This window comes from Jaculus jaculus, chromosome 16 (assembly GCF_020740685.1).
Source record: "Jaculus jaculus isolate mJacJac1 chromosome 16, mJacJac1.mat.Y.cur, whole genome shotgun sequence".
NCBI classification, from domain to species: domain Eukaryota; kingdom Metazoa; phylum Chordata; class Mammalia; order Rodentia; family Dipodidae; genus Jaculus; species Jaculus jaculus.
In genome coordinates, this window is record NC_059117.1 from 48,666,025 (window position 1) to 48,691,492 (window position 25,468).

At 43.7% G+C, this 25,468-nt stretch overlaps 1 protein-coding gene across 2 annotated transcripts in view; it reads left to right on the plus strand.

Annotated features, from left to right (window-relative positions):
* The window catches only part of Cacna2d3 (calcium voltage-gated channel auxiliary subunit alpha2delta 3), an 877,750-nt gene that overhangs the window by 626,742 nt on the left and 225,540 nt on the right, over positions 1-25,468 (plus strand). For both annotated transcript variants that reach the window (XM_004652732.3, XM_045136092.1), the window contains 3 exons: positions 14,393-14,464; positions 15,760-15,840; positions 22,638-22,712. In XM_004652732.3, coding sequence (XP_004652789.3) covers positions 14,393-14,464; positions 15,760-15,840; positions 22,638-22,712 — 228 coding nt within the window. The remainder of the gene's footprint in view (positions 1-14,392; positions 14,465-15,759; positions 15,841-22,637; positions 22,713-25,468) is intronic.

The window sequence follows — 25,468 nt, forward strand, 5'->3', positions numbered from 1 at the left end:
TCAAAGCAGTGACTTCCTACTGTGCATGGTAGCTCACCTGTAATCCTAACATTAGGGAGGTTGAGTCCAAAGGATTGTCCAAAGTTCCAAGTCAACCTGGGCTAGGGATTGAGACCTTGCCTCAAATACCCGCAGCAAAATGTGAAGGGAACAATATGCCCCCTACTGCCCCTCCCTCAGCCCCCTCCCCTCAGCCCCCTCCCCGCAGCCCCCTCCCCCCAGCCCCCTCCCCGCAGCCCCCTCCCCCCAGCCCCCTCCCCTCAGCCCCCTCCCCTCAGCCCCCTCCCTCTTCTTGCTGCGCTAGGGTTTCCCCAGAGCATGACACGCGCTAAGCAAGCTCGCCACCACTGAGCTATAATGCCAGCCCTCTTTTAAAAGAATGCTTGGCCGGTTTTTAAAAAAGTTTATAGCAGGTTCTAAACATGTAACCCAAGCTGGCATTGAGCTTTCAATCCTCCTGCCTCAGTTGTGTTTCCTGGCCCAGCTGGGACTTACATATCTTGTTGAAAAGAAATGATTTGTTAATATTAAGCAACCTCATACTTTGTGTATACTTCTGTTTTTACCTAACCATTTTTGTGTTTATGTGAATGTTTGAAGCATTTTATATTATTTTAGAATCAAGTTAAAAGCAAAGTAAAGTCTAGAGAGGTTCATTAGTTTTGAATTACCAAAAAATAAAAATAAATAAAAGCCGGATGCACAAGGTGGTGCATGTATCTGGAATTGGTTTTCAGTGGCTAGAGGCCCTGGAATGGCCATATTCATTTTTTCTCTTTATCTCTTTCTAATCACTCACTCAATCAATCAATTAAAAACAATATAGAATATATCATTTTATGGGCATTACATCCTGCGCATATAAACAAACACATGTACAGAAAAACAAAAAGAGATGGACACAGGTGTTGAGTGGTTATCTCCTAATAGTAGAGAAACAAGTATTTGTTTTGTCATTTCTAGTATATTTCTGTTTCTGAATCTTACAGTGAACTCCATGAATGTGGTATTTTTTTTTCAGAGGTGGCTATATTCATTCTAATGAGTTGTTTGCATTGCTTATAATGCACAAAATGGAACAGATGGTCAGGATGAACCTAGCAATTGTTTATTATAGAGTCTAACTTGTTACACAAGGAAACTAAAAATGTGGGGCTCCCCAACTCACTTCCAGAAACACTTGGTTCCTCAAGTAGGTGGCTGATGCAGAAGGGCGGAGGTTTGTGAACTGAATACCTTTCCTTGTCAAACATCTTTTGTTTTTCCTAGTGGAAAGTGAGGCCATGTATTAAAATAGCTAACCTTAGGCTAGAGAGATGGTTCAGCAATTAAGGTACTTGCCTACAAGGCCTAATGGCCTGGGTTCAATTCCCCAGTACCCACGTAAATCCAGATACACAGTGGTGCATGCATCTGAGTTCGTTTGCAGTGGCTGGAGGCCCTGGCACAGCCAACACCCCCCCTTTGAAAATAAATAAATAAGAACATTTTTAAAAACTAGCTAACCTAAATCCCCTTAGAGCAACACTAATCTGAGCAGAAGAAATACATGGTAGTTGTGGGTTATACTCGGGGTGAACTCCCCCCTTGGGTTTCTATTGGTCACCCTGCCTTGCACCTTCAGGTGGAAAAAAGGGTTATACTGCCTGAAAGGGGAGGGAGTGTAGCTGAATGCACTATTGGGAACATGAACGGATGGCCCCCCACCCTCCCTTCCCATGCTCACTGTGATGAAAGAGGACCCCTGTGGCAGGTGAAGTGGACATCTTGTCTTATGATCCCAACAGCCCACTTCCCAGTAGGCTAGAGATGCAGTCAAGTCCCATCTCTATCCCTTCTCCCTGAAACTTGGGCTCAGGACACAGTCACTGAGTCGTGGCTTCTCATTGCTGTCATGAGGTAACTACACTGGCTGTTTAGGACATTGTGAGGAGAATACAGAACACGTGCTTAGGGCCCAACACCCTGTCGACAGTGGCTAGAGGCTCTAGTGCACCCATTTTCTCTCTCTCTCTCTCTAATAAATAAATAATATAAAAATATGTGGGCTTGAGTCAGGAATTCTTGTGTTTTTTTTTTCTTTTCCTGAGTGTGTTAAGGAAAGAATATAAAAAGATTATCATTCCAACACAGAGGCAAATCAAAATCAGTACAATTCAGTGACTAATTAGAAAATCAAATTTCTATCAAAATATAAAGGTGTAATTTAAATCTCTATAAAATCAGTGTCTGTTTATATCAGTGATTTTCATCTGTCTTCTCAAGTCCCCATTGGAGGGCATTTTTATATAACAGATAAACCTAATAAAGGGCATAGTTACTCTAAAGAAAGCACCCATGCTTTCTTTAAACATTATCTATTTGTTTGTTTGTTTGTTTGTTTTTAAGCACAGAGAGAGAGGGAGAGGAGTATACGGGGGCCTCCCGCCCCTGCAGAGGACTCCCCAGGCGTGTGCACTTTGTGCTCTGGCTCAGGCGAGCGCTGGGGCATGGAACCGGGGTTGCTAAGCCTTGCAGGCAAGCGCCTGCAGACGCACTCAACTGAAATGACCCTCCATGGAAACTGGGGCAGTTGTGCAATCACATGAAGAAACTCAAAAACAAACATAGATGTTTATCCTGTCAAATTAACTCAAAAAGGTTTCAGAAGACTCCACCAAGTTTCCCAGGGTAGAAAGAAGAGTGTCAGGAAAGGACTGTAATACCGTGGTATGGATTCTCTTTTCCAGAGATGACTCACAGAATGGAACCACTTGCTGAGTCACAGGCTCTGTGTGCTTGGATTGAACCCATCCCTATCTGCCCAGGCCTGGTACACATTAGGTGATCTGAAGATCAGGCACTTCCAAAGCATCTTTCCCTCCTTCTCGACTTCCTTTCTCCAGAAGGACTTCCTTCCCTAAGTGCTTTCTTCCACATCACCCGTCCTCTAATAGGTGGATTCATCATTAACCAATTTCCAAGCAGCCAGGGTTGGCTGTGTTGTTCTGCCGTAGGACAATGGAAAACATTCTTGTGTTTTTTATAAGGCTAAGTATGATGGAGAGGCCAATGAAGTTCAGATCCCCTGCATTGCAAGTGTGTTTGAAAGAGGCATAGTGCTTCTCTTCATTAACCTCAAGTTTTCCTTGTGGGATTGGCTGCACCCTGTGCTGGGTGCTTTGTTGATTCCATGCCATCATTCCAAGAATTCCCCAGGTCCATCCATGTTACATGGGGGACTTCTCAATTGCCTCCTTCACTACAGTCTAAGTAGCACATTTGTCCTTGAAACCCCAGAAGGAGACCAGGCAGAATGAGTTACACTCGTGTTCTGGTAGCAGTAAGTGAGGGCTCAGATGCCGACCCTGATGCCTTCTGTGGATGTTTTACCTTTTACTCCTTCACTTGGCGGATGCAAACAGACAGACTGCAAGGTCTGCATCAGGGTTAGATTTAAGGCTCAATGTAGAAGTTGGTTGATAGCAAGCCAAGTATAGCAGTGGATAATGGATGGATGGATGGATGGATGGATGGATGGATGGATGGATGGATAGATGGATGAATGGATGGGATAATAGATGCATGGATGGATGGATGAACAGGAGAGTGGACACATGGATGGATGGATGGATGGATGGATGGATGGATGGATGGATGGATGGATGGACAGGAGAATAGAAATATGGATGGATACAATAATGGATGGATAAGCAAGTGACTCTAATTTGTGTGACCCATTTTAGGATGTTAATTCAGATCCAATGCTTGAAGTCAAAATGTTCAACTAAGCCTTTTATTTTTTTAATTCCTTTTCTTATATCACTGTCACACTGACTAGACATAACGAAGTTTCACCACCCCTGGCAGCAACAGCACATAGACACCAGCCTCTTGGACATTCCTGCCAGTCAAGCCAGCCACACTCATAGAGGCATGATGGAAAGGAATCTCAGAGTCTTGTCAACATTTTCTGTGCCTCATTTCTTCTTTGAGCCCTTTTATAATAATAAACCAATGAATGATATTGGGATAAATTCACCTCTTTGTACCAGACTCTGCTCAATGCATGGGTAAAGGGGGAGATTCGCCTAGCTTCTGCCCCCAGAGTTCACATAGGCTCTGCACAGTTCCCCCATTTTCTCCAGCCATCATGTTCAGAGACCTTGCTGTATTAACAGTTTGCACAGTTTTGGTCCTAGATGGTATCTTTGGTTGTAGAGTAAATATGATTATCTTTGTAGTGAAGTTTAAGTACATCTGGTTCCCATTTCCACTTAGTTAGGGAAGGTTTTATGGAGGAAGCAGCGTTTCAGGGGGTCTTTAAACAAGGGGCAGGTTTTGTTCCAGGGCCCCAAAGCTCCCACAATTGGCTGTGTTTGCAGGCATCTATTTGGGAGGTGTCTAAACTATGTTTTTCTTGAAAATATGAGTATTTGGCCACAGCAGGGGGTCAGTTACATGTCAGCTCATCATGAATATTGGCCAAAATCCATTGCTTCTCGAACACCCTCATTCATGTAATTATTGGGCATTCTGGAAATAAGCAAGTTGTCCCTGGTAAACAAACCAAGCATTTTCCAAGACAGCTTTCTGATATGTTAATCAGTAATATTCTCATGACCATAGATTTGTTTATACTGTATGTTCCTGGTCAAAGACAACATCCTCACTCTATTGCAATGTTGACTTATAAACTCTATTCTCTGCATAATGACTTTTATCATAGAATCACCAGGACAAAGGAAACATTAACATTTTCCCAAATAATATTTTCTTATAAAAGGGCCAATTCTAGATTGTCTTAGAGATGTTCCACATTATCCTGGCATTACCAAGCACAAAGTTGTCTTTGGGTTGTAAAAAAGAGAAAGAGAAAACAAATTCAACAGTCCAGTTTCTACAAATGCAGTTCAAGTTCAAAGAGTTCAATGTGTTTACTTTCATGTTTAAACAAGTTAAAATACAACAAAGCCTCATAGGAACTGAGGGTCTCCAAATCTCCAGTACAAGTGACAAGGGCTCAGTAACAAGACAGAAAAATGTCTGAAGACAAAAGCAGAATATCATTTATGTGTCATTCTCAAGAGCTGAAGGGTTGTACTTTACCCAGACAACCAAGGGCAACATCAGAGGAAATGTTACTTAAAAGACTTACTTATTTCCTTTTTATATCTCATCCTTATTCTCCACTTTCTTTTGTGAGAGCCTTCTATTATTTAAAATTCAGGCATCTTGTAAAAATGTTGAAAAATGCCAGTGCATCAAAGAAATCTAAACAGTGTTTGGTATTCTTAATTTGTCAAGATTTTTAAAGGGGAGCTGTTATGGGTAGTATTACATGGAAAGAATCAACTTTAAAATTTTTAAAAAAATCATGTTTTTCTATATCCCTTGCTGCAAAGAGCATTCGAAAAACCTGATTCTGATCACATTTTCAGTAACAAACGGAGTGTTAGCAAAGTTGCTTTAAATGACTATTTTTTTGTCTTTGTATAGAAATAGTTTTAAAAGTAGGATTTAAAAATGTGTCATTATTGTTTAAATTCATATTTTGAGCCTAGGACATTAATCTTTATCACAAGTATATGTTATGAGCTGATTTTATTATGAAATGCTTTATGTAGATGAGACTTTATAGGTCATTCTTACTATTCCAGATTTCAGTCATACAGAAAAGAGACCAGGTTTATGATATAAGATATTCACTTACATTCATTTCAGGACTGCAAGGATATATAATTTGTTCTTTTATTTGTTTGTTTTGTTTTGTTTTCCAAGGTATGGTGTCACTTTAGCCAAGACTGACCTGAACTTCACTGTGTAATCTCAAGGTGGCCTTGAACACATGATGATCTTCCTACCTCTGCCTCCCAAGTGCTGGAATTAACAGTGTATGTATGCCACCACACCCAGCTCTCATTTCTATTTTTGACAAAGTGAGCATTATATACATTGTAAAAGTTACCATGGCAGAGAGTCCATCTACAGAAATCATGGCTCTTGTCAGTGGTTCTCATAGTGCAGTTTCTATGCCTCATGGTCTACAACTGCCCTCACCCCAGCCCTTTCCTAGGATAAGAACGCTCGCTGTATTCCTAGCACCCCAGCACTGTCTGTACCATGCGTGTGCTCTAGATTACACCCACACCTTTTAATTTATTCTTAAAGTATTTTATGTATGTGTGTGTGTATGGTATGCTTGTATGTACATGCATATTCATGTATATGTGTGTACATGTGTGTGTATATGTGCATGTGTGAAGGCCAGAGCTTGATAACAGGTGTCTTCCTCAATAACTCCTCACTTTATTCATTGAGTCTTTCAATGAATGCAGAGCTTACCATTCAGCTAATCTAGCAAGCCTTGCTATCTAGGTCAGCAAGTTCCAGGTATCCACTTGTCTTTCCCTCCAGAGCACAGGGGTTATGGGGCATGCCACCACACCTGGAATTTACATGGTCCTGGGATTATGGTTCACTCCATCATGCCTGGTTTTTAACATGGTCCTGGGATTATGGTGCATGCTACTACACCTGGCATTTACATGGTCCTGGGATTATGGTGCATGCCACCACGCCTGGCCTTTACATGGCCCTGGGATCCAAACCCAGACCTTTACACTTGCATGACAGCAAAATCTTTACTGACAAAACCATCATCCCAGCCCCAATTTTTAAAGTCCTTTAAATTTTTATTTTATTTATTTGCAGGGAGAGAGAGATAAAAAGAGTAGAATGTATGGGGACTCCAGAAGCATGCAACACTTTGTGCATCTGGGTTTACATGGATACTGGGGAATGAAAAATGAAAAATGGGCTGGCAAGCTTTACAATTACCTTTAACCACTGAGCTGAGCTGTCTTTCCAACCCAAGGGAGCTTTTTATTTGGGGGGGGGGGGAATATGGATAACAGGGAATGAAAGGTACAAGCAATTTCAGCCATGGACAATCTCTACATGCTCAGTTCACAGCCCCTTCTGCTTAATCTGCTTCCCTGTTCCACATCTCTCTCCCCTTGTGATGGTGGATAAAACTGAAGATATGGTGGCACATGCCTCTACCTGTCCCCAGGACCTATGCTGCATCGTGTAACCCCAGGAGAGTGGTCTTTGGGAACACCTAAGTTACAAAGAATTAGCTTCCTTTCTGTTTATGTGGTTCTTGAGAAAGTGAGCCTGGAAGGAGGTGGCTTTTTCTGGACTCTCCAGTCACATTGCCACATCCTTCACCCTGAGAGAAGCAACAATTCTCCTTAGAAAATGCCTCACCTGGGCTGCAGAGATGGCTTATCGGTTAAGGAACTTGCCTAGAAGCCTAAGGACCCAGGTTTGATTCCCCAGTACCCACATAAAATAGATGCACAAGGTGATACATGCATCTGGAGTTCCTCTGCATTGGCTAGAGACCCTGGAACACTCATTCTTTCTGTCTGCCTCGGTCTCTCAAATTAATTATTTTTTTAAAAATGCCTCACCTGATATTTAAAGGTGCACATATCTATTTGTCTACCCCTTAGTACTGTTCACTATAAAATCAAAGGCTTTTTAAGAGAACTCATAGAGAAGCCTATGCTTCAACTTGGTAGGTACTTGAGTGACACTAAATACTTTTTAAATATGTTTTTACTAAAAAAGCTCATGCATTGAGAATGACTTTTTGTCCCATTTCCCCCCCCACCACCCACGGCAGTGTGCCTGCAATTTATGTAGCCAACCACTAGATGGCGGAAGTGTCTTTTTCATAGATTTGCAGGTTGCTGTTCCTTGCAGATGCAGAAAGACAACAGGAGAAACACAGCTGTGTCCTTATAAATTATGAGCATGTATAAAACTTGTGTGTATGGTAGGAGCATTCACTTATGTTGTATGTCCATTAATACAGTCAAAATCTTGACTCAATTTAATAAGAAAAGTAAAACATGCAAAGTCTGGAAAAAAAAGAGGGTATTTGGGGAGAGTTAATGACAGCCTTTGACCCTGACTTAGAGCCCGTCTTCCCTGAAGAGTTTCCCATTTGTCCACAGTTTCCCTTTGAGCCCCTGCTTCCAGGCCAGAGCAGAGCTAGCTAGAGACTCTGCTGAATCCACCTAGCTGCTTTGACTAACTTAAATGGCCAGCTGTTCTCTTCTCTGAGACTAGGCATCACCTCCGGGGGCATCCAGCTGCAGGAGAGACACCAAATCCCACCACTAGCCCTGGCAAGCTTCCACTGGATGGAGATAGAAAGAAGGCACCAGATGTCTGTCCAAAGCAGAGGCTGTCTTGCCATTCCTGTACGGGCCTGCAGTGTGCCACACGCCTCCAGGGGGCTATATTTATCTGCCTCCCCCACCCCGAAGGTGTTTGCAGCTCTGTCCTGACATGGCCTGGACAAGACTCCCCAAGTCTGTGAGCACCTTCTCCCCCAGGATCTTCACAGCAGCCAAACTTTTATTCATTATAAGTATTTTTCATAAAAATCATATTAACAACATTTTTATATCACTGTAAAAAGAAACAGCCATTTCCTCAAATGTTGCCTATTACCATTGAGGACCTGGCTTGTTTGAGGGTCTCCACTGTCTTCCCTAGAAAAAAAGATAGACGACCATGGATCTTGACAATGTTAAGATTACTTTCTTTTTCTTTCTTTTTTTTTTTGTTAAGTTTTTTTAAAAAAAATATTTTTATTTATTTGAGAAAGAGAGAATGGGTAATCCAGAGCTTCTTGCCACTTTAATGAACTCCAGACATATGCACCACCTTGTATATCTGGCTTAAGTGGATACTGGGGAATCAAACATGGGTCCTTAGGCCTCATAGGCAAGCGCCTTGACTGCTAAGACATATCTCTAACCCAAAAACCCTTTCCCTTTGGACTTTCTGGCCACTGAAGTTCCTCTCTATGTGGCAGGTACGTGGTACTTGGGATGGCTTCCATAGTAATTTAGAATTAACTTGTCGCTTATGGGCCAAATTGACACCTGTGTGAGTCAAGACTGTTGTAGGAGTCACAAGTCTAGTTTATGCTCATTTTGGACAAAAAGATGAAACTTACAATGCAAGAAAAAAAAACAACATAGATGGACTTGACTCTAGTGACAAAGGTATCCAGATGCTGTAATTGCACTCTCCTGTCTGGCTTATGCTGTCGGGTGGAAGCCACACCCACGGGCTTGGCCCCATTCTGGCCTTGGTGGTGTGGTCTGACTGCACAGGACCAGCTTCAGAGTCTAAATGCATATTCATCTAAGCCCACATGCATGATTAACTTGGGACGCTGACAGGAAGTAGTCAATCTGTTGAGCAAGTTTGTGTTTTATAAACCAGATGTTCAGTATTATTATTCACCCTTCCCTTTGATACCAGAACGGTCCCCATTATGTAGCATAGGAAATGAAGGATATGGGATAATGTACACATCAGATGACAGAACAGCACAACCAAGCCGTTCGGAGGTCTGTTCAAAGCCTGGTGAGCCCAATTGAACAGTGGTTCATTTTAAGATCCCCACTTGGACTTCAGTTAATGGGATTTTGCCTCAATGGACCATGGTGACCTCCTCCTACTCTTTGGAAAATTAATGTTGACTCTAATGTCTGTATTTTTCTTAAAAGCCACATGTATCAATCCTAAGCAGTGCCCTGGCCTCAGCTATAGCTACAAGTTGGGAACCACATAAAAGCAAGGGGACCCCCCCCCCAGCAAGTGGCAGGCAGGGATAGAGAGGGTTTCTGGCTGTGGTTGGCTGCATAGCTTCTGCATGGTCTGGAACACAGCATGTGCCACTGACTACCGCTTCCTAGAAGAGTAGAGAATGCCTTTGCACCATAAAATGCTTACAGTGCACATGAACTTTCAAATATTTTTATATTCATTCATTTGAGAAAGGGAGAATGGGCTCACCAGGGCCTCCAGCCACTGCAAACGCACTTCAGATGCATGTGCCACCTTGTGCATCTAGCTTATGTAGGTTCTGGGGAATCAAACCTGGGTCCTTAGACTTTGCAGGCAAGTGCCTTAAGCACTGAACAATCTCTCCAGCCAGCAAATGAACTTTCAAATTAACTTTCCTCTTCATGAAATGTTTAAAATTCAGAGTCCAGACTTGGGGAGACTGGGGATGACGAAGGCCGTGGTACAAATGAGTGTCATGATAGTGTACAAGTGCTGTTTCTGGGTTCCTTCTATTCCCCATGGACTCATGATAAGCTCGTATACATCAGGAGCCTACAGGTTAGAGTTTTGGACAAGCCAGTCCACTATTGGGCCAGAACTGCCCTTAGCGGAAGAGCACACAAGATTATAGTCTCACATGTGAAGTCTGGCCAGACTGGACTCTTTTGTATTTCTTTGTTTACCTGGGGCTAGTTACAAATGAGTGGTTTCAGTACAAATGCAATAGTATAGGTTTTATTTTTTTTTTAGTAATGATGTAGTAATTACATTTGGAATTAGCCCTTGAGTGAAGTTGATACTATATTCTGGCTTAACATTTGGAAGTTCGTTTCCCATGGTCTTGTGTTTGTGCCAGAATAATTACTAGTGATTTATAACTGATTCTTAACTGGTTGCAGGGTGGGGGGGGGGCGGAAGAAGCTTCATTTCTCATGACTGTCAATGGTGTGTTTTGATTTCATCTGTGATGCATGTTGGCATTACTGGAAATTATGATTTGGGTTGCAGCATGGAAGTGGGCCAGGGTTATGGATCAGCTCAAACCAGTTTTCTGTATAGCACTAAGAATTAATCAAGGAGTTGAAATGTGGGCAGACATCTCATTCTAACAGGGCTGTTTGCTATCAGCTGGTTCTGCCTTTGAAAATGGCCTTGTGTGCCTCTCATGGCAGCCATAGATACTTTAAGTATTTTTAGCAAAAGGCTGAAACTGTGTTTCTACAAACTGTTAGATACTTGATTCCTAGCAACAATGACTGTCAACAGTTTCTCAAGTTAATATCATTTGGTCATTAGTATTAATACAATAAAATTTTGTTGACTTATTCTAATACTTAGTAAATGAGTACATTCATATAAATCAGAATCCCTCAAAAGAACAGAAGCAATAGGAGAGTCTATATAGATAAAGGATATATATGTGTGTGTGTTTGTGTGTCTGTGTATATATGCTTATATGTCTATATGTACACATATGCTTATGTGTATGTAAGCATATGAGGAGAGCCTCTGTGTATATGAGTATAAAAATAGATTGATATTAAAGAATGGGCTTATAAATGAGGAGTCTGATGAATCAGAATTTGCAAAACAGGCTGGCAAGCTGGACATTCCAGAAAGAGTTGATGTTGCAGTTGTGCATTGAAGGGCAAATTACAGGCAGAATGCCTTCTTTCTTTAGGTATGAGAGAGAGAGAGAGATAGAGAGAGAATGAGCACACCAGGGCCTCTAGCCACTGCAAATGAATGCCAGATGCATGCACTACCTTGTGCATTTGGCTTTATGTGAGTACTGGGGAATTGAACCTGGGTCCTTAGGCTTTCCAGTCAAGCACTTTAACTGCTCATCCACCTCCCTAGCCCCATAATGCCTTCTTTCTTATAGGACCCATCCACATTATGAAAGGCCATCAGATTTACTCAAAGTATGCCAACTGAGATCTGACTTATATCTGAAAATCCCCATTCCTAGCGGTGGCTAATCAAACAACTACACACACTAAACTAGCCAGGAAGACATCGCAAGCTTTTGGGTCCTTAGGTATCTTAAGGTACTTGTATTCTGTTAATTGTCATGAAAGGCCATTCATTGGCTCATCTGTATATAGATGTAAATAAAACTAAGCATGCCCTCCCCTATTTTTGTTGATTTTTTCCAACAACTGCGAGCTATTCTTTAGCTGTTATGATTGTTGATAGAAATGAGTTGGGAGGATGGCTCTATACCAGTGCTTCTTGAATTTTAATATGCGAGTATACTGATGAAATAAGGATTCACATCAGAAGTCTAGAATGGGGCCTGAAGCTACGCAGTTTTTTTGGTGTGTATGTGTGGTGTTCATGTATGTGTGCGTGCCCATATATATGTGTGGTTGTTTAGGCCCTAGATCAACATCTTGGGTGTTTTCCTCAGTCACTGCTCACCCTATTCTTTGAGACAGGGTCTCTCTCACTGAACCTGGCTCACGGATTCAGCTCAACTAGCCAGTGAGCCCCAGGAATTCCCTGTGTCCACTTCTAAAGCACTTGATTGCAGACTCGGGCTGTTCTGTCTGCCTGTCATCATCCTCATGTTGGGTAGTGGGGAGCCCATCTCAGATCTTCTTTTATCTTTCTTTCTTTCTTTCTTTCTTTCTTTCTTTCTTTCTTTCTTTCTTTCTTTCTTTCTTTCTTTCTTTCTTTCTTTCTCCCCCCCCCCCCATCTCTCTCTGTCTTTCTTTCTCTCTGTCTTTCTTTCTATTTTGTAGTAAGGTTTCACTCTAGCCCAAGCTGACCAGGAATTCACTATGCAGTCTGAGGCCAACCTGAAACTAACAGCAATCCTCCTACCTCTGCCTCTTGAGTGCTGGGATTAAAGGGGTGGGCCACCATACCCTGCTAAAATTTATTTATTATTTATTTGCAAGCAGATGGGGGTTGGGGAGAGTAGGAGTATAACCAGGACTTTTTGTCACTGCACATGAACTCCAGATACACATGCCACTTCGTGCATCTGTCTGCATTGTGGGTCCTGGGCCACAAGACTTTTTCAAACAGTGCCTTTAACCACTGAGCCATCTCTTCAGCTCAAGCTCAGCTCCTCGTGTTTGCTCAGTAAGCACTTTAACCAGTGATTCATCTCCCTAGACTGGGGTTAAGCATTCTAACAAGTACTCAGGTTTTTCCACCCTATAGATCACATTGCATGGAATGAGGTCCTGTGTCTCCAAGCGGGTTATTTGTAGAAAGCAAGGGAGCACTGGGTATGGTGGGTGAGTGTCTGTAATCCCATCACTTGGGAGGTGAAGGCAGGGGGATCGAGGCTGGAGAGATTGATCAGTGGTTATGGCACTTGCCAGCAAAGCCTAACAACCCAGGCTCAACTCCCCAGGACCCAAGTATGACAGATGTACAAGGTAACACATACATCTGGAGTTCAACTGCAGTGGCTGGAGGCCCTGGCATGTCCATTCTCTCTCTATCTGCCTCTTTCTCTGTCTCTCTCTTAAATAAATAAATAAATAAAATATTCCTTAAAAAAAATAAAAACAGAGTTTGAGAACCATATAGACTACATGAGACTGTCTCAAAAAAACAAAAATAAAGAAAATGAGAAAAGTGTGAAGTTTCACAACTGGTTCTTAAGAGGCCAGGTAACAGTGAGTCCCCCGTCACAGTGCTTCACCTCGAGGACTCTAGTGGGCTGCGACACCAGAAAATATTTCTCTCCCATTGCACATTCCAGGCCAACATTGGTACCTATCAACTGCTACTAAAAGCCTCAGTCTGTGTTTGAATTCTGCCTTGCCCGAGTGTGTGACCTTCACGGCAGGGGGAAAGGCATGCATCCTTTGAGCACCTCCATATCTTGGTACCCTGCTTAGCTGCTTCATGTTTATCTTCACAAAAGTGATGATGGGTAATGGCTGGCATTATTTTATCCAGTGCCATAAAAGCTTAGCTAAGTATGAAATCCTCAAAGCTGAGAATCAGAGCCAGGTTTGTCTGGGACCAAAGCCTACCATTATGTTCTAGGACTCTTTCTGCATGTGTTATTGGTGTAGAGCTGGTGTCCTCACCTGCTTTTTGTCCAGCACAGTGCAATCAGCAAGTGTGACTGTGCACATCACAGTGTGTGTCATTAAGAAGGTCGCAGGTGTGTGTCACGTACCATATTCCCAGAGCTGTTCCTTAGTAATAATGACTGGCCTGGTAGCCATGGATTTTCAGGGTCATATGCTCAGGACATCTCTTCATTCCTTTCTTTCCCATCTGGAGCTAGCACTCAGGAATCTTAAAAGTTGGCAGGTCTGTTCTCTGCTGTCCTGGGGAGATTGTTTCTAGGTTCCATGGTTCAGACCCCTGAAACTCAAACTTTCTGATCCTTCATTACTACAGGTAGCATTAGTGTGCATATTGAACATAAATGACTGGGAAGGGAAACAGTAAAAGTCAATCTTTGTAATAATTAAGTTACTAATATCCAGATATAATTCACTTGAGGCATAGTAGCTAAAAAGGGCACATTAGCTGTAATGACTGACAGGAAGCATATCCCAGCTGAGAGATGGGACACAATCTGCGAATCAGGTGGATCCTGGCTGGCACACAACCTGAAAATCAGGTGGAAAGATCTGCACCCTGTCCCTGCCTGAGTGGGCTCTGGTTCCTTCTCAGCTGCCTCCGGCCCAAAATAATACAAAGGTCGAGAAGACGCCTCTGTCCTGAGGGGTCCACAGCCTTCGATGTAACCTCCTTTTCTGTCTCCATCCAGCTTGCCGATGACCAGGGCCTCGTGCTGATGACCACAGTAGCCATGCCCGTTTTTAGTAAGCAGAACGAAACGGTGAGTACGGGGCTGGACACCCTGCTTGGTGCTATGAGGATTCTCCTTCAGGTCATGCCCATCACAGCCAAACTCTGTGACTTCATTTCTCCCGTAAGGACAATGAAGATAATTTTCTCTCAGTGTTTCACCCTGCTGCGAGGATCATTGATTCTCTTCCTCTCTCTCTCTCTCTCTCTCTCTCTCTCTCTCTCTCTCTCTCTCACACACACACACACACACACACACACGAAGGTGTTCTAGTCAGCATCCTATTAGAGTTCTTAGCATCTATAACCCTTCTCTGGAATTTAGACATTAAATGACCAGAGGACAGAGACCCTGGGACACTTCTGGGTTTTGATGGTCTTCATCTCTGATCCACGGCAAATGTCTTTGATTAATTTCTTAGGACTGAGGTAACAGACTTCCATCAACTGGGGTGACCTAGCACATTATTTTGGAGACAAAGAATCTGGCCTGAAGATGTTGGCAGAGCCAAAACCTTACAGAGGTTTGAGGGAAGAATCCTTCTTCTTCCTCTACTCTTCTGTGTTTCAGCATCCCAATACTCCTTTACCTGGGCTGGTGTCACTCACACAGCCTTCTCCTCCCCAAGTTGTAGTCTCTTCTCTTAACAAGATTATTTAGGTGTCTCCCCAAGTCCAAGATAGATCTTGTTGAGACCTTTAGCTATTATATCTGCAGAGACCCTCTTCCCAAATGACATTGCATTCTGAGGTCCCAAGTGTGGCCAGAAGCCATAGACAACAGTAATCTGTGTGTCCTTCCCAATGACCTTACTGACAATGGAAATTTCAGCAAGTCACAGTGGCCACCTATCTTGAAAACTGGGATCCTGGGGGCCTCTACCTCTTCCTCCTCCTCTTCTTTCTCCTCTTCCCCTTCCTCCTCCTTGGTCCTAGGTCCCACCTTGTTGCTAAAAATGTTGGGACACCACATGTCTCTCTGGCCACTAGACATTCCTCTCCTGCTCAGCTGTCATGGTATCTTTCCTTCTCTTCAGTTTCCTGAGAGAGGCAAGCCCGGCTATGCAGATTGGCCTCAGCTGCCAGGATGGTGATGGTTCCTCTCACAAGGGGTGTGAGAGTGTCTTGACCCTGGGTCTGAGACTCTCCCTCCTGTCTGGTGGTATCTTGGGTGGAGGGTAGATGACAGAAGTCCTGGGATTCTTGAGTTAATGCTCCATTTTTATTGGTCTGGTGAAGGCATCAGATCATGGTCTCTTGTGAGTGGCTTCTATAAGATCCTGTCTCCTTTTCCAAGTCAACTTTGTGCTGTGTCTTTTCCCACAGAGATCGAAGGGCATTCTTCTGGGCGTGGTTGGAACAGATGTCCCAGTGAAAGAACTTCTGAAGACCATCCCCAAGTACAAGGTAAGGAAGTACACTCTGCAACGTGGCCCCGGAGCCTTGCTTCTGCAGAGGCCTGTCCCTAGAGTGTGCCTTCCATGAGAGCACACTTCCCCATCCTGTATCATGGCCAGGCTTTATATCAGCAGTACGGTTACTTTAAAGATAGCTTTACTTAAGTTGCCTGATTTTTTTTTTTTATTTGAGAGCGACAGACATAGAGAGAAAGACAGATAGAGGGAGAGAGAGAATGGACGCGCCAGGGCTTTCAGCCTCTGCAAACGAACTCCAGACACGTGCGCCCCCTTGTGCATCTAGCTAACGTGGGACCTGGGGAACCGAGCCTCGAACTGGGGTCCTTAGGCTTCATAGGCAAGCGCTTAACCGCTAAGCCATCTCTCCAGCCCGCCTGATTTTTTTTAATAGTTAATTTATTTGAGAAAGAGGCAGAGAGAGAATGGGCATGCCAGGGCCTCTAGCCACAGCAAAGAACTCAAGATGCATGTACCTCCTTGTACAGCTGGCTTATAGGGGTCCTGGTTAATTGAATTTAGATCCTTAGGCTTCACAGGCAAATGTCCTAACTTCTAAGCCATCTCTCCAACCCAGGCTGCTTGTTTCTGTTGATTACCTCCTCTAACCTTATCTTGAAGAATCCATGTGGAGCCTTGAATCTTCATAGTATGTTTTATGTCAATTTCAACATAATTCATTTTGCTTTTACAAGACAGAGCAGAGAGTTCTTGGACTGCCTTGAAGAAAATGCCATCTTGTTTCCCAGTAGGGAGAGAAGGCAGCAGTCCCCTCAAGGTCCAACACAGAGCCTCAGAAATACTGCAGGGATACCTGGATTTGGGAGTGTGGGAAGGGGCAGAGGCAGTTACCTCTTCTAGTCCTGCTGGTCTGCTGCACAAAGAGCTCTACCAACTAACTAGCCAGTGCTTGAGACTACACCTCTTCCCCCTCCGCCACACCCAGTAGTCTGAGTGGCCCATCTAATGTTGAACCCAGTTATAGATTGACAAGTCCTCCCTTTGCCTCCATGCAGAGAAAGGCCAGGCGTCCAGGGTTGCAGCCTGCCTGTTCTCTTTCCTCAGCAGCTTTCCTTGATTTATTGAGGCCTAACTCAAGGACCTTCTCAGCCTTTAGAAAGAAAAAGAAGTGGGTAGAGTTCTACTCTGGAGGATCCCGGATAACATCTCAGACAAGCTGCACTAGATTGGCCCCTGTAAGGAGGATGCCGTCAGCTGCTTCCACCAGGTCTCTTGGCACAGAGCAGCCTCCAGAGGACTGGCACTTGATCTAGACCAGCACCGACAAGTGGTGGAAATAGTAGGGCTTCTGGAAATAAACGGCACGGGTGAAGAGGAAGAGGACATGGCCCCACCTCCAAAGAGAGAGAACTTTACTTTGGTTAATGTCCCCAGACCTTGTTGTGCAGAATTGGCAGCCCACGGTTCAAGGAAGGACACCCACTTCCAAAGAATGTTTCAAGCAATTTATATATGTCTTAATTCCATGAGGAGATAGAGAAACTCAAGCATCAACCTGTGACTTTGTGTGTCAACTTATTAAAAATGAATGGATATAAAAATGGAATGGTAACACTTGCTCTGTGACTTAGTTTCATAGTTTTTCCCCCACTGGGGAGTGTGTGAAGCTCTTTGTAGTAAGATGTGTCCATGACAGGCACCATTTAACCTCTGTTTTACAGCTGATGAAACTGAGGCACAGAAAGTTTAAACATCTTGCCAAAGTCATGATTGTAGCCTCCAGGAACATATACTACCATGAAGAGCAAAGAGAGACATGACGGCAATAGTTAAAATATAATTGATGATGATAACACAAATTCAGTAACACATTCATTGATTTCTTGCCATGTAGTCAGTATCATTCAGAGCGTTTTACACCCACAACCCTGTGGGGTCCTTTGTACCCTCCAATGAAGCGGGTACCACTCGGCCTCTGCCAGTCGTGAATACATGAAGTAGCTTTCTCGACACCACAGAGCTAAGGAGAGATGAATGAACCATAGTGTAATGAGAGACTAGAGGAAGATCGACTATGGGAAATGACACAGCAGAGTCAGAAGTGTGTTCAGGCTTTTCTAGAGGCCTGTGGGCGGCTGGACATACAGGTATAGCAGTGCAAGACGTCTGTCCCTCCTCCACATCCAGTAAGGAGCTTGGAAAGGTGTGCATGTCTGCCAGATACAGACGAGGCCAGGAGGACAGGAGAAGCCCCAGGAAACTGGGTCCGGTCACCTCCTCATTAACACCTTCTGACCATGAGTCAGCTCTTGGCTCTTGGGGTTTTCCCAGAAGACATTATTCTTTCTTTCTTACCTTTTAGCGTCACAGATTTTTTTTTTTTTTTTTTACCACAAGTGATCAGACTTCCAATAATTTTTATTAAGAATTCCAGACACTCCAGCAATAATTTCCAGACACCACGGCCTCTGTTACCATTACGAGCCATTTTATAATTGGGTTCACTTCATTAGCCTGGAGGTTCTCAGCCTGGAAGGGACATGTTCCTCTCCAGGTCTCCAGGGGAGCAAGTTGTGGGTCCAAGGCCCATTTGGCAGACCTAAGCGCTGGAAGGCCTTTGTCCAATCTGTTCCCTGTTACTCCATGGGACTGCATCTGCGGATGTACAGGAAGACTGGCTCTGATGTGCATGAAACAAGAGTTGGGGATTTATTCCACCAGCATACTAATTTGTGGCATAAACCCAAACTTTGGTCATCAGCATGTTAGAAAACTGTGGGTCTCAGAGATGCCTCTACAGGATGTGTTTGGAGGGTTCCATAGCCTCTTTTCTCACAGCTATGTAAAGTGACAGCTAGGTGCCACCACGGCCACCAACCAAAGCACACAGCTTTTTTGGATGCTGTTTTCTCAGTGTGCTATCCCAGGGAAGATTTTAACCTGTTGGATTCCGAATATCAAGAAGATTCAGGTCCAGGGCTGACAAAGGCTAAATGTGTGTCTCTCCTGGAGCATCTTATTGGCGCACTTTTAATATTGATGTTGGTTTGAACTTTCAAGATGAACTGCATAATATTTAAGCAAAATGGTAAGTGCACACAAACTTCAACTGAGCACCTGTCACCTGACCTGTGTCTGACATTGAGCCAAGGGTTGCTAAAGTCAAAGATGAGTGACAAGGCTCCTTCCTACAAACACGTCCCTCTCATGGGAGAGGAGAAGCCATGAGAATTTTCTAGAACAAGGCAGAGAAAGGAATACCTACTAGGTAGGGTGGGGTCAAAAACGTGGAGATGCCATGTTTATGCCTTGCGTGGAGATAGTGATGACAATATGTTTGGGGTTTATGGAAATGAGAATGGGCTCAGGAGAGATTGGCAGGGGATGATCCCGAGGCTTGGGGTTTGATGGGGGAGAACTGACCTGAGCAGCTGCAAGGGACTAGGACACGGGAAAGGTCCCTGCAGGAGACTGTGTGGGCTTGTTACTGCCAGGGGCCCCGAGAGGCCGTGGACGGAGGAGGAGGGAGGAGGAGGCGAGGCGGAGCCTTAGGTGGGGCCGTTCACAGGGAGGCCTGACGACAGCACTCGCGGAGCCTCTCTCACACAGGAAAGGAGCTCTTTATTATTACTATTACTTTATTTATTTGAAAGAAAGACAGACAGAATGGGCATACCAGGGCATGTGTGTACTGGGAAACAGAATTTCGGTCCTTAGGTTTGCAGGCAAGTACCTTAACCACTGAGCCATTGCTCCAGCACCTTTTTCTGTGAGTCTTGCATGGGCAGTGGGGGACATGTGGTCAGAGTTGCTGATGACTTTGGTCAGTCTTTGAGGACCAATGAGTGATTAGGATCATTGAGGAAATCCACTGGATCATTGCAGTGCTGGCAATGTGAGGAGACAGAGTTCTAGCTAGGGGTACCTGTCAAAAACTTAGCAGGGTTGCATGGTCAGTTGGATTTGGGGGTTGTAGGCAAGAGGAGCATGCACCATTTCCTCACTGGAGAATCCACGTACCACCTACAGAGAGATGGAGAGAACCAACAGCCTGCAGGTTACATAGACAGCCACTGAGGACAGCCCTGGCAGCAGCCCTACAGATAAAGATGACCATAGTTCTTGGGGAGATAAAAGGCAGACAGGAGCCGCAGGGCATGGTGGCCACACCTCTAATCCCAGCACTTGGGAGGGCTGAGGTAGGAGGATTGCCCTGAATTCTAGGCCAGTCTGAGACTACATAGGGAGTTCCAGGTCAGCCTGGGCTAGAGCGAGACCCTACCTTGAAAAACAAACAACAACAAAGAGAGAGACAGGACTGCAGGAGCTGGAGCCTGAGGGAGGACGAGGGCTTGAGGAGTGGGGAGGAGAAAGCAGGCCAGAAAAGGGGACCTGGAAGAGGAGGCAATCCTGTGGAAGAGGGAGAAGCCAGCCAATAAAACCAGAAGGGGCGAAGGAGGGAGAGAGAGAACGAGAATCCTGTGTAGTCAGGCAATCAGGAGGCCCCTGGCAACTAGAGGGAATGTTGTTATGGTAAAATCTTGATGTTTGCTAAGAAGCCAGAAGCAAAGCCTTGTTGGCTGAGATACAAATGGACAATAAGAAGCAGAAACAGGGGCTGGGGAGATGGCTTAGTGGTTAAGACGCTTGCCTGCGAAGCCTAAGGACTCAGGTTCTATATCCCAGGACCCACATAAGTCAGATACACAAGGTAGTGCATGTGTCTGGAGTTCATTTTAGTGGCGGAAGGCCCTATCATGTTCATTATCTCTTTTCCTCTGTCTGTCAAATAAATAAAATATTTTAAAACTGGCAGGTGGACAGTGAGTGGAAGCCCGTGGGGTAGGAGGCTAGGTCTCCTGCATTGCATGCAAGAAACAGATAGGAGAGAGAGAGAGAGAGAGAGAGAGAGAGAGAGAGAGAGAGAGGGAGAGTTTAGCTGTGTAAAATCAGTGTTTAATTCAATTTTTTGTTTGTTTGTTTCTTTTCTCCTTTCTCAGCTTTCCTCTGTCCCAGCCACACAGTTTTAACAATATACTTTGACCTTTACCCTCAAGGAACCTGTACTTTGGTGGGCATTGAACAATCAAAGACCTTGACTGAGGCTTCCATTATCAATAAGCCTCAGATGGTTACCGCACTTCTGAGGGCTGTATGAGAAGGCCACGGAGCTTTAACAGGATCCTTCTTTTTTATTTTTATTTTTATTTTTATTTTTGTTCTTTTTGCTAACCACAAGCAACAGAAGAAACAAAGCCCAGTGTATCAGAAGACATTGACTCGCATTAGCTTACAATAAAACATTATTTGTTTGGTCTGATGCTGAGTTTGAAATTCCAGGCAAACCCCACTTTGCCTTCAATGGAAAAAGTCAAACTCTCAGAGTCCTTTCTGACCCCCTCTGGCCCATATTAAACCAGGACTTAATAATGGTAATTAATGCAGTGTTGACTATGTCTGACATTCTTCCAAGAGACAAGATGAAAGAGGAGATATGCATCTCAAAGGATAGGAAATCTCTGGTTTATCTTTCATGGTGTAATGAAATATACTTTTATCATGAGAGTCAAATAGAATCTTATTAAGACTTGCTGTGCAAGGTAACTCGGGGAGAAACGTGTTACCCTTGACTACCACATGCATATTTGCTCTTTGTAATGCAACGGAGACTTTTAATTGCTGGTGTTAAATTCTCAGAAGTTAATTTCACATCACCCTGATGTTAAGCTAACAAACACACAGGGTCACTTCTGGCTTTGAACTCTGTTGTCTGGGTTGCTTAATAGTATCATATTCAAGGATGTGAGTAGCAAAAAATTTAAAAGAAAATTATGCAGTAAGGCCTCAGAACTGTGAAATAACTCCTCAGACAAAAATTAAAGAAAAAATTTACCCCCTTTCTCTTTTCACCACTCTGGTGAAAGTGTGTTACAATTTCTTTCTTCAGAAAAGAGAGAATCAGTGTGGGTTTATGCCAGAGGCCATTTTAATACATGAATGATTTGTAGGTAAATTTATTGTAGCCAATGAGTGCAGTCAAGTGTGTAATAGAAATATTGTCCAAAAGCCGGGGATTATTATTTAAATAAGTGCAGTGTTAAATTTGATTACATACTTTTTAAAGCTAATAAAACATTTCATTGCTCAGAAACTATTTCCCATAGTCCTAGGTAGTCAGAAAACATAAATTAAGTGAGGCTGTGCATAGAAAATCCCCCGGCTCTGTCTTGGTGGCAGTATGGCAGAAGACAGGGGCCCACAGGAAAGACAGTTTGGTATAAAGGGTTGGCAGACCCCTCTGCGGCTGCTGGGACACTGTTACCCTTGGAAGATTATGGAGAATGGCCGAGCAGGAGACAGAGCTTGGAATGGCTCCTGTGGGGGTGACTGTAGGAAGTTGGAGACTGAAGCCTTCCTCCCTTCTTCTTCCTCCTCTTCCCTGTCTCAGTAAGAAGTCACCCCAATTGGAAACCCTTCTGTTTGCTTGGATGGATGCAAAGGCCCTTTCAGAACCATTGGCCACTTTATTGTTTTATAAAAAGTAATTGTTTTTGTTTTAAATAAATCAAAAATAAAGCCCTTGGATGCCAATGTGGAGATGTGACATTTTAAATGGTGCTATTTGCTGAGCTTATCGGTGACAGGTCTGCATTTCTACCAAATGTCAAGGATCAGTGCCTCACATTCATTTTAATGAAATACTGTGCTGATAAGGGTTATGAATGCCAAGTTTAAGCTGTAAATTACTAAATGTCGGACGGCTTTATGCTTTGTGAATTGGCCTGGGGAACAAGCTAATGAAGGTTTCTTTCTCGCTTCCTCCTACAGTTAGGGATTCACGGTTACGCCTTTGCAATCACAAATAATGGATATATCCTGACGCATCCAGAACTCAGGCCGCTGGTAAGAGAAGCCGTTATTGTTGCGCTTCTGCGCTCATGACTTCAAGGCATTTTCTTCTCTTCTCAATGCGTACTGTGCAGATGTTTCCACTTGCACACTCTGCCATTCACAGTCTTTAAAAGGTTGCTTTTTAAACTTAAAGCTAGTATTTTGGTCCATAAAAATATTATGCAAATCCACAAATATACAAATGGGAAAGTTTTGTTTACCTTGACAGCTTGAAAACCACTATAATGTGGTTTCACTAGCCCTAGACCCACTTGTTAGAAGTAATTCTTGATATGCTATAACCGATTAGACACTAGATCCCTGAAGGACTCTCTGGCCTACAGAGCCAGTTCAAGGTCAGCTTTGGCAAGGTAAGTGAGACCCTGTCTCAATTTTTGTTTTTTAAACATAGGGCTGAGTTTGTAGCTCAATAGTAGAGCACTTGTCCAATATGTACAAGGCCCTTATTCAATTTCCGGTAATCCCACCCACAAAATAAAGTAAAAAAAAAAAATAACATAGGCTACAGAAATGAATCCGGGGTTAAGGTGCTTGCCTGTAAAGCCCCTAAGGACCTAGGTTTGATTTCCTAGTACCCACAAGGTGTTGTATGCATCTGGAGTTCACTTGCAGTGGCTAGAGGCCCTGGTGCACCCATTCTCTCTTTCTTTCTGCCTCTCTTTCTCTCTTTCACAAATAAATAAAATATTTTAAAACTTTAATAATAATACCTTGAGCCCCTGGCAGTATCTCCTCTGGACTCTGGAGAGGCGATGGTGGGACATTACACCTTCTTCCCATCTGGGGCTTATCTGGTGCTGGGCTCTAAGCAGGATATCCCTCTGGACTCATGCCCATTTAGTTCATTTTAAAGATGATATGTGTCAGAGAGTGGCATGGGTCAGTCAGCAAAGTACTTGCTATAAGCACTAACATGAGGACCTGGATTTGATTCCCAGCACCCTTGTAAAAAGCTGGCACCCTGGCTCACTCCTGTAACTGCAGAGCTGGGGAGGTTGAGATAGGAGGATCCCTGACGTTTGCTGGCCAGCTAGTGTAGCTGAATTGGTAAGCTCCAGATCCAGTGAGAGAGAGTTCATCTCACAGAATAAGATGAAGAGCTATTGAGGGGCTGGAGAGATGCCTTAGTGGTTAAGGTGCTTGTTTGCAAGCCTTGCAGCCCAGGTTGAAATCCCCAGTACCCATATAAATCTAGATGCACAAAGAGGTTTATGCACCTGGAGTTCCTGGCTAGCTCATGTTTCTCTCTCTCCCTGTCTTTCCCTGCTTGCAAATAATAATAAAAATAAATTTTAAAACAAAAGATATTGAGAAAGATGCCTGATATCCAACTCTAGACTACACACACATACACACACACACACACACACACAAATAAGATGTGAGTGTTAAGAGTATTATTGTGACGACGACCTTCTTCTAAGATGGGAACGTATGGCCATTTTCTTTCACAATCAACAAAGGGAGAGAGAGAGAGAGGTGCCCGCACGGACAGATGCACAGATACACGCCTACCATGCACAGCACAAGCTTGTGTGCTCTCCTCAGACTCCCATGTAGACGTTGGTTGAGAAAGCACTGTGGGGACTCGCCAGCACCATTGTTTAGTCATTGCTCACGTAGGAGGTCTATCATCACCCAACTTTGCTCTAATTACCTTGGTATTCATGGAGTTGTGACCACATCATGTGCACCCATATGCATGCTTTCAAATGGAACTGATGGTAATATTTGATTGCAACAACCCTTTTTATTTTGTAAGAAAATTCTGAATTAACTAGCTTGCTAGCTAATTCCAAATGTAACTCAGAATTATTGAAAAGGTCTTATCAAGAGAGGCAAGGTCTTCTTGTGGCTATTTAAAATTTAACAGCATCTTTGGGTCGAAAAGCTGATTTCACTGACCCTGTGCAGACAGGCAACCCAGTGGGGCTATTTACTGGGCAGAGTGGGAGTTACTGGGTTTGGTGTGGCTGAGTATCTATTCCTGGCATTTATTTATTCCAATCCAGAATGGAACAGAGGCAATGTGATGGTCAGACCTGATTCTTTTGCCATTGAGTGAATTCACTGCTTTCTATTTATCAGTTTTTAAAGTAGGGAGGGAGTGAAACCAGGTATCAGAAGTTACCATGGAGGCTTCCCTCTCTGCAGTAGTGGAAATGGGCACCTGTCCACCACAAGTCTATTCATGGCCTCTCCGTAGGCTTCTACACCTCTTGATCACACGATAATCTGTCTGCTGAGCTAGGGCCACTTGAAGGGCAGCTAAAGAGCTCCCCGAAAAGCATGTCACGCCAGCTGACACTGCTAAACTCTGATTGTATGGATGCTTGCACACCCAAGTCCTCTCTGTCCCTGTACAAACACTGAGAAAAACTGAGCAGTTTTTACCAGAAGCAGTGACCACGGTTAGATTTCCACATGTGCAGTGGCCCAAGAATGTCCTACATCCCACTTGTGAGAAGGCAGATGAGGTATATCTACTGCAGATGATGTATGATGGGGCATAGGGAACAGCCAGGCCAATGGGCCATCTGTCCATTCCTCTGCCCCTAATGCCATCAGATATTTAGGAGAAGTTTTAGGGGATATCACTATTGGAATTACACAAATTAGCCTGTCGTAGTCAGCTCCACACTGCTGAAGTGAACCTCCAAATCAGATAAATTTTATGGGGCAAAGGGATTGATTTCAGGCTTACAGATCCAGGGGATGTTCTACAGTGCTGAAAGGGGCTGGCTCCT